Source organism: Chelmon rostratus, chromosome 19 (assembly GCF_017976325.1).
Source record: "Chelmon rostratus isolate fCheRos1 chromosome 19, fCheRos1.pri, whole genome shotgun sequence".
Lineage (NCBI taxonomy): Eukaryota > Metazoa > Chordata > Actinopteri > Chaetodontiformes > Chaetodontidae > Chelmon > Chelmon rostratus.
In genome coordinates, this window is record NC_055676.1 from 9166705 (window position 1) to 9175213 (window position 8509).

At 42.0% G+C, this 8509-nt stretch overlaps 1 protein-coding gene across 1 annotated transcript; it reads right to left on the minus strand.

Annotated features, from left to right (window-relative positions):
* Positions 1–180: 180 nt before the first annotated feature.
* LOC121623233 (eukaryotic translation initiation factor 4E-binding protein 1-like) lies at positions 181–3348 on the minus strand. Its single transcript, XM_041960444.1, has 3 exons — positions 3133–3348; positions 725–919; positions 181–618 (listed from the first exon to the last, which is right to left on the minus strand). Exons 1-3 carry the CDS (start codon positions 3266–3268, stop codon positions 590–592), a joined length of 360 nt encoding a protein of 119 aa, XP_041816378.1. The 5' UTR covers positions 3269–3348; the 3' UTR covers positions 181–589.
* Positions 3349–8509: the final 5161 nt, after the last annotated feature.

Consider the following 8509-nt stretch of genomic DNA (forward strand, 5'->3'; position numbering starts at 1 on the left):
ACATTTTTTAATGCCATTGGAATGATGAATGCAAATGTGAGAATGGTGTTAGCGCTTTATCTTTGAGATGTTTGGGTCACATTGACCCACTTGTATGTTTGCTATTTACACAAATATAATAAATCATCACTTATCTTGAACAAAGTGGTTGATGGTTTTTATTACAGTGTTTATACAAGAGTTTAAATGAAGACGCTAATTTCGCGCAATGATAATGCCACATCAGGCAAAAAAAGGACAGTGGTAGTAAAGAGGTGTTTAAGGTCATTAAGTGAGTCATTACGTAAAATATTAACGGTTTAATTTTCAAGACTTTGACTTACATGTCAAATATGCTACACATCATACAAAGTGTCCATCAAGGTAAAGAAACAATTGTATGCATCAGTTAGCGTTGTTCTATAAGAGAGTACAACATTTGAACACATATAAAGCATTACAAAAAAATACTGTCACGTTTTCAGAACTATTTGATTACACAGCATTGTAAGACTGGGCTTCTCATTTCAACCGATCACTTTTTAATGCCGGTAAACAAAAAAGCAACGACAATGTCGGGAATCACTCTCATCCTCGTGGCCGAGTCTCCTCAGATGTCCATTTCAAACTGAGCGTCTTCTAGAAAAGGAAAAGACATTGTCGTTGAGCAGAGAGAAACAGATGGTGACAGACACACATAAGGGCTGCAGCTCATCTTCCTCCTTCGCCACAAAGACTCGTTTACCTGCGCTCTCCTCTGTGTGCAGGCTGTGCTCCGTGTTGTTGCCGGCTGTCTGTTCAGGCTGGTCTGTGTTGCTGGGGGAGTCGGGTTTGAGCGGCCTGGTGACTCCCGGGATGTCGGGCAGTTTGGGAGGCGTACGAGTCAGAGGAGACGTCCGACATTGCAGGAGGAACTTCCTGTCATAGATGATTCTGGTTCCTGGAGGCGACAGCGGCAAAGTAAAGCAGAATTAGTGGCGTTAAAGGGGAGGGGCTGCAGTCGGCAGCTACAGGATGTCTGGCAACATCATGGAAAGGATCCCTGCAGAGACAGACCCTTTGCTTAACCAGAAACAGCTGCCGTCTCGCTCTTCTCAAAGCCAGACTCCTTTAACAGAAACAGTAATTTTACATACTTCATTCAAACTTGGTCAAAGTAAACCCTTAATTCACAGAGTTAGATGAGCAAATATTGGGAGATAAGTGAGAGGGAGGTCGGACATCAGAGAGGCAGCAGGTAGAACAATCAGAATATTTTAACATGTAACTCGGTCATTTCAGGGTTTATTTCGACCAAACCAAAACAAGCACACTGATGGTGTCCAAGTGCCTCAAAGGATCCTTTGAGCTCAATAGTGGACCTGTTTCAAAAAGTTTGGTCCCCGTTTGTCCCTCAGACACAAAAACATGAGGAAATAGGATCCAGGTTGAGAAATACCAAAATGTCCTTTTAAATAAAACAATTTCAACTAAAAAAAAAGGAAAATGAGATAAAAACAAATCTGCTAATGTTGACATTTAACTCTTAAAGATAAAGAGCTGACATGTATAAAATAAAATAAAATTCAGTAGCTAACACTGACATTAAAGACTTAAAAAGGGTAAAGTAAAACAAAAACTTCATCTCATAATCTCAATATTAAACAGTTGTTACTAGTTCAAAAAGGATCAACTAAAATAAAAAAGTCAAAATTCAGACGCTAACCTCAAGGACAAGAAAATAAAATATAACTTAATTTCTGTATCTTTATACGTATACAGAGCGAGAGAGATGTATGTATATTATTATTCCTCCACAGTATTCTGCAGATTTAGTTCATTGTGAGACAAACCAGTTCAAGTGTTCTTCTGTGTGTGACTGTGTGTCTTTACTGTGCACATGTCCACACATGCCCATGACCAATGACCCACTTTTCTCACTGACACTGACACACCTTCACTGACCTAATACTGTTTTATCTGTGTAAATCTGTCCCATCTGGTAATCTGGGAACAGGACACGGTATCAGTTTTAACGGACATGTGGACTCTGCGTCACCTTTCCCACAACCACAGGTGGGAAACATGTTCTGCTTTACTTTCATCACCTGACCGGAGATTTCCCAAGACCTCAGCTTTATAGATGCTCGAGTGAAATACTGAATAAATAGGTCAAACTACTTGCTAATTTTTAGCAGCTTCCGTGCATCCACAGAAAAACTGCATTTATAACATATAAGATAATGATTAGCTCCTTTTTTTGCCTCTTTAATACAACCAGTGTGACCAAGTGGATCTCACATCCAGTAAACACGCTGCTGCAGCTCAACAACAGCCTGCTGTAATAACAACACTATAAATAGGGTATGAGTAAAGGCCTATATTTGCCCATATAGTCTTTGATTGTGTAAGTAATCCACAGCTACGTGTTACTGACACTGAATACTTAAGTCTGCTATTCATAACTGAATGAATGTTTATTCATAGAGTCACAGAGTCTCTGATTCTGTCATCAACAGAGTGTTAAGATCATCTCAGCCTTCAAAGATGGAAGGTGACACACACACACGAAATTATAGGAAAAGGAAAAAAATATGAATTACGCCTGTCCACTGACTTCCCCTTTAGCATACATGAATGCAGCAGCATGCTTCAGGCATGCAGCCACATGTGCAGTGATAGAGCTGTGCAGCTTGCACACTGCAGGGTTTGCACTGCTCTCATAAGTCTCCTTTAACTCTGTTAACTGGAGGTCTTTAGCCTCCACAACCCTCCAACACTGTCAAACATTAACAAGAAAACATGCCAGAACTATGGACAAGACCTTCAGCCTGGCTCTCAAAAGACTCTCCTATACCATGAACTGTTTGCCACGTCTAATGCATTAATGCCTAATTACATTAAATTTAATTAAAAGATGCTTTAACTGAAATCAATGAAATGTTAGGTTGCTGTTTGGGTCATTACAGCTTTTCTCCATTACACTGTCTCCAGATCAGCACATTATTTCTCCATGTAGGTCTCTTCATATTTCTTTAAATGCCCCTTCACGTCTCTTTTATACACCTGTTTCTTGTCTCATATGTGTTTCCAGCCTTTTATTACTGTCCTTTTAGTTCCTGATAAGCTTCACTTTTTCTTTCTAACTTTCCTGCCCCTGACGTGTCCCAGTACCTCCTGGCGTAGTGCTGAACAGAGTCCCTCCCGGAGTCGTGGAGTAGTCCTGGGGCATGTGAGCGGCATCGTGGATGGCGACCCGGCGGACGGCCGGGATCTCGCGGCTCCTGGTGGCATGACTTCCCGCTGACATCTCTCCCAACACTCGGCTCTGCGGCTGGCCGTGTGCTGCTTCAAACTGCAGAGTCGCTCCAAGTGTGGCGGACAGCGCGGGGGACGATACAAGAGCTGCTTCAGACCACCGACAAGTCACCTCGTGTCTCCACGTGGTCTGATCGCATCCAAAACAACACACGGACTTCCTCCAAAACAAGTGGAGCGGAGCGCTGTGATTGGCTGAAAACAGGGGGCGTCACAACAGTTGGCTTTTTTCCTGATCCTCTCTCAGCCTCAGAAGATATATAAATCATGTATGGTTAGTTTGGAACTATGGCACATTTTAAGGATAAATGGCCAACAATATGAGACTTTTTTCATGTGATTAAAAAACATACATGTGCAAACCAATCAACTTTTTCTTATTATTCATTACAAATATTCTAATATAGTTTCTGCATAGTTACAAACAAATCAGCAAAAACAGAAGGCATCAAAGAATTATCAGTTTCAGCTGGTGGGTAAAAACTTAACTCTGCAGGCTTCATGTGACTTGATGATATTTACAGAAAATGTAAATTCATATTAAGTTTCCTGGAAGAGACTATGGAAAATACAGGTGAACTGCTAGTCTGAACAAATTTGTACAAGTATAAAATCAACGTATATGGAAGATAAAGTTTATAAAGCAAAATAATAATAACGTCTGGAAATCAACAACTGCTTATAAACCTATAAATTCCAGTTCCCAGGAAAATAGCAAGATACTTACAACATAAAGCATTAGTGAACTTACACTGAACAGATAATCGTCCACGTGGGAACTTCAGTGCAGAAAAAAGCTGCACTAATTTCACGTCTTACAAAAACACACACCACATTTCTGTCACATCTTTGTTTATTAAGTCTTGTAAATGGTTTGAGCTGGTGTACAGGGTAAGATGATCTATACATATCTTCATGTCAGAATGATTCTGATCGAAAGGCTTGTATACATATTCACGTTTGTTTATCCTCTCTCCAGGACGATACAAAAGAAAAGAAAACAAGTGGTCATAGCTACAAAGCCTCTACATTCCCCATGATGTGGGTGTTGGCCTAGTCTAGATAATGCTTAAAGAACATCCATAACAACTCTATGAGGGTGCATAGCATTCTAATTAAATATATTTTGTCATATATTTATACATATATTTTCATAAAAACATCTTTTTTTGTGCATGTGCGCAGTTGCATTCCTTAGGATAGAGTAATATGATATTGCGTTTACATTGTCATGTATCCATTCTAAAGTAGTATAGGTGATCTCTATTCTTCGCAACAGTTAAAATTTTACAATACTTTTTTTTTTTAAATACATCGTCGTAGATTACACGTCCTCTCAAGTCACAAGCCCGGTAAAAACTTTCTCTCTTCTTCCCCCAGATCCAACACGCACGCACACACACGCACGCACCCACTCACACACACACACACTACACAGACATGGTGGAGTTGAAGTCATCATAGTGTGGAGGTTCACTGACTCGTTCAATTCAGACTGAAAATCCAAATTATGTTTGTAAAAATCCACCCCAGAGTGGTAATCCCAGGATCAATTAAAAATTTCCATTAAAATAAAACTACAGAATTTCACTCAGTGGTGAAGTGTAGATAACTGTAGGCTAAACAAAGGGATAACAGAGGCTATATAAAACATGGATGTACTCTCTCAGTGATGTCTGCCACAGGTTACTGAGGAGCCGTTGTGAAGTTTAGTGTCAGTGCCTGACTCCACCAAACTCCCAGCTAATCAAAAAATGGGCAAAGAGGTGGAGCGTGGGTGGCGGAGAGGCGGTCCTAGCAGCTAGCTAATGACCCCATCTACAGTTGTCATGAACAGGTAAAATTTGCTATAGAGACCCAAACCATTTTTGTCCCAAACTGTAAATACATTTATTTCTGCTGTAAAGTTGGCCATTTTAATATGGGGGCCTATGGGGATTTACTCGCTTTAGAGGCCAGCTTCAAGTGGTTATTCAAGAAACTGCAGTTTTTGACATTTCCAAATTGGAATGGCTTCATTTTTCAGGTTGCCGCTTCGAGTCCCATCACTCCGACGGAAACTCTACCCTCTAATACATCTCTAATACATTTATCACCCCAAAGAAAATGATATTTTCTAATTAATTTTCTGTACATTGCATCACCTTCATGATAGTCTAATTAAGTTTCAAAGCTTTCTCTGCACTAATTTTAACAGTACCTCTTGTGGATCTATTTAAAGTGCAACTAAACACACTTTATGCTGATAAGATGCATCGTGAAGACGACTGCATTTACTGCACAGAGGCAGCTCCCCTTGCAAATACAATGGACGGCTGTTACTGAGAAAATGCAGTGAAGAGTGTCGAAAATGGGGTTTGATGTGATTAAAATCTTAAGGATTATGACTTTAAAGGTGAAGTGTGTAGTATTTAGCCGCATCTAGTGGCGAGGTTGCAGATTGCGACCAACTGAAGTCACTCAGAATTTAAAAAAAAGATGCTTTGGCAAGATTACAGAGCAGGTAAAAACAAAGACAAACAAACAAACAAAACCCCCCAACTCGCTTGCAGCCCACAGATAAATGCAGTGAAGGGAAACTAGGAAAATGACTTCAAATAAACAGCTGAGCAGCAGGGAGGTGCAAAAAGCTGGGTGGTGACTGACCACATACTCAATACTCTGTGTCCTTTTTGGTCTTACTTGAATGAAAGAGCTCCCCACCACAAACACACATCCTCAAACACACGTACACACACACACACACACTACCACCCTGCTTCATACGTCCCACCGAGGACCCCCGTGCATCCCCATCCCTCCCAAAATGGCCCCAACACCAAAGTCTTATTCTGAAGCACTCGCTCGTCTTTTGAGAGGAGGACTCGGAACTTAAAAACAAAAACATTTTTGATTCTGACAGAGCAGAACTGAAAACCTGAGTGGAGTAACAGTGGAAAACATGTGATATGTAATTAAAAACGTGCCGCCATCAGACGGGGCTCTCATGTGCACGGACTGGGCATGGGAAATATGTGCATTCGTGTGATGTGGAACTAAGGTGTTCAATCATTCATTCGCTCATTCATTCTGTGTCTCACTCACTCAGGCTACAGTAGCATTTACAGTACTTAAATATTGTGTTTTGATCTCCAGGAAATGTGTGCTACCGTGATATGACCTTTCATAGTGCTGCCGTCAGGTTTCTGCATAAAGTAAATCTTTCAGAGATGACAGGGACAGTAGGCGCTTTACAGTGACGTCAGTGTATTCTTGAAAATTGTGAAACACAACTACAACTTAAATTACTCAGAAAAAGAACATGGAGTTTGGTGGTTTCCACCTTGCGGCGGCAGCAGACTCCTTAATAGGTATCACTGTATTAAGTTAACATATCCTGGTTTATATTTTGCTACGTTAGGTGCTGAAAAAAACAAATAATCCCTCTCAGGCCTCTGCAGTCCCACACTGCTACAGCTGAGTCATCCGATCTCGCATCAGCGCGTCCTCTCTGACTCATTCCCATCAAGGTCGATGGAACCAGTCAGACGCAGCATAGCCGCCCAATGTCGAACTCGACCGCTGTTCGTCCAGATGGAGTTTCCGTCTTCACTGAGGAGTTCAGTCAGTCCCGCCTTTCATTTCAGATGCTTTGTGTAGATATACAGAACCCTGGCTTCCATCTTCTGTGCTCTTGTTGTTAAGTTTTATTGCTGTAGCAAACTCCAAAAACACTCTGACCAGGCGATGATTATTTAATGATGTACTGTCTCTGATTAGGTGTGTGCGTATGCATGTGTGTGTGTGCTTTTGTCTGTGTATATGAATGTATGTGTGTCTTCACAGTTCACGAGGTCTGGGGTCAGTGTTAATTAGACAATCACAGTGCTACCTGTCTGCCCTTGCCGCACAGCTCCGATCAAGCTGTAGTAGCATCTTTTACGCTTGCTGCCATTTCACTAGGAATCCCTCAAACCACTACATCCTCACATGAATCAGATCCTCCATGACTTCTCCACTTCTTTCACTTTGTTTCAAACGGACGAACCAAAATTAGACAGCGAGGCCCTACAGCTGCTGCAAACAGATAAAGAGGGAGCACACACAAAGTTTCTGGCGTTAGATGGAGGAGCTCTAGATGCTCATGGAGAGGCCTGTGATTTTACTGCATATAGACTGAGGCTACTGATAAAGGTTGTGAGGCAAGGTGACGTGCGCTACTGGGAGAAATGATGGAAGAAGGTAGAAAAGGTCACGGGGGAGGAAAACGTCTATCTTTGTGTTGTAGAGCTGCTGCACAATGCAACCGAGCAACCAACCGCTTTTCCAAAGAAAACATTCCCTGTTGTCTGAAAAACACATTTCCCCTGAAAACACGAGGGGTTGAAAGAGCGTCGGCTCCCTGCCGAGGTCGGACGACGCTTAAAACCAAGGCGGGCAGCTTTCAAAGGAACGAATAACAAGAAACGAGCTTCATCCACAAAGGAAAAGACGCCAGCACACGCAGACGGGAACACTCACGAGCAGGGGAGCACAGCGGCTTTCTCATTCCAGCACTGAGCGCGCCATGACATCACAGGGGCGGCGAGCCAATCATGAGGCGGGGCTCAGGGCCAAGCCAGAAGCGAGAAACACATGCGGCAGAGAAGAGTACACGCACACGCACGCACACATACACACACTGACACATGTTCACGTAGCATAGAGTGCATATATCACATTGAGAATAGTAGGGGAAAGGGTCCACTGAAAGAAGCATTGGTAGGCTCAGCGGAGGCTTAGCTGAATACACAACCATCCATTGAGGGATTTTTTTTTGGCTGTAGTGTTATTGGACTCAAATTGCTTGCCACTCCAGTTGGGGGGGGGGGGGGGGGTAAGGTCCTTAAAATGGCCTGGGGCCCAAGCGTGGGCCAGCCCCGTACCGTGTACCCCTTCAGTTTGTAGATAATGACAGTTCAAAAGGTCAAAGGGCATGCACCAGCAGTCATCATGCGATTACAGTTCACAGGAAGCACTTTTTGTTGCTTTTTTTTTTCTTGGTTGTTTTACTGACATTTATATTTTTTGTAAAAAAAAAAAAATCATCATGCCTTAGTTTAGTTGATATTTTTCTTTACAAATGTTATAAAACTACAAGTTGAACTTTTTTTTTCCTCGGTCTCGTTTCTTTTGCGGTGCTCCATGGTCACGCGTTGAGGATGATTCTGTGTTTGTCATTTTGTAGTTTGCACTTCTTAGTCTTTGTCTCACT

Bases quoted from the DNA above. Each gene is read 5' to 3' on its own strand.
- LOC121623233 (XM_041960444.1), bottom strand. From the start codon at position 3,268: ATGTCAGCGGGAAGTCATGCCACCAGGAGCCGCGAGATCCCGGCCGTC. The intron at 920-3,132 runs GTACTGGGACAC...TGTCGCCTCCAG, and splicing joins GTTCAGCACTACGCCAGGAG to GAACCAGAATCATCTATGAC. The intron at 619-724 runs GTAAACGAGTCT...TTCCTTTTCTAG, and splicing joins GCACACAGAGGAGAGCGCAG to AAGACGCTCAGTTTGAAATG.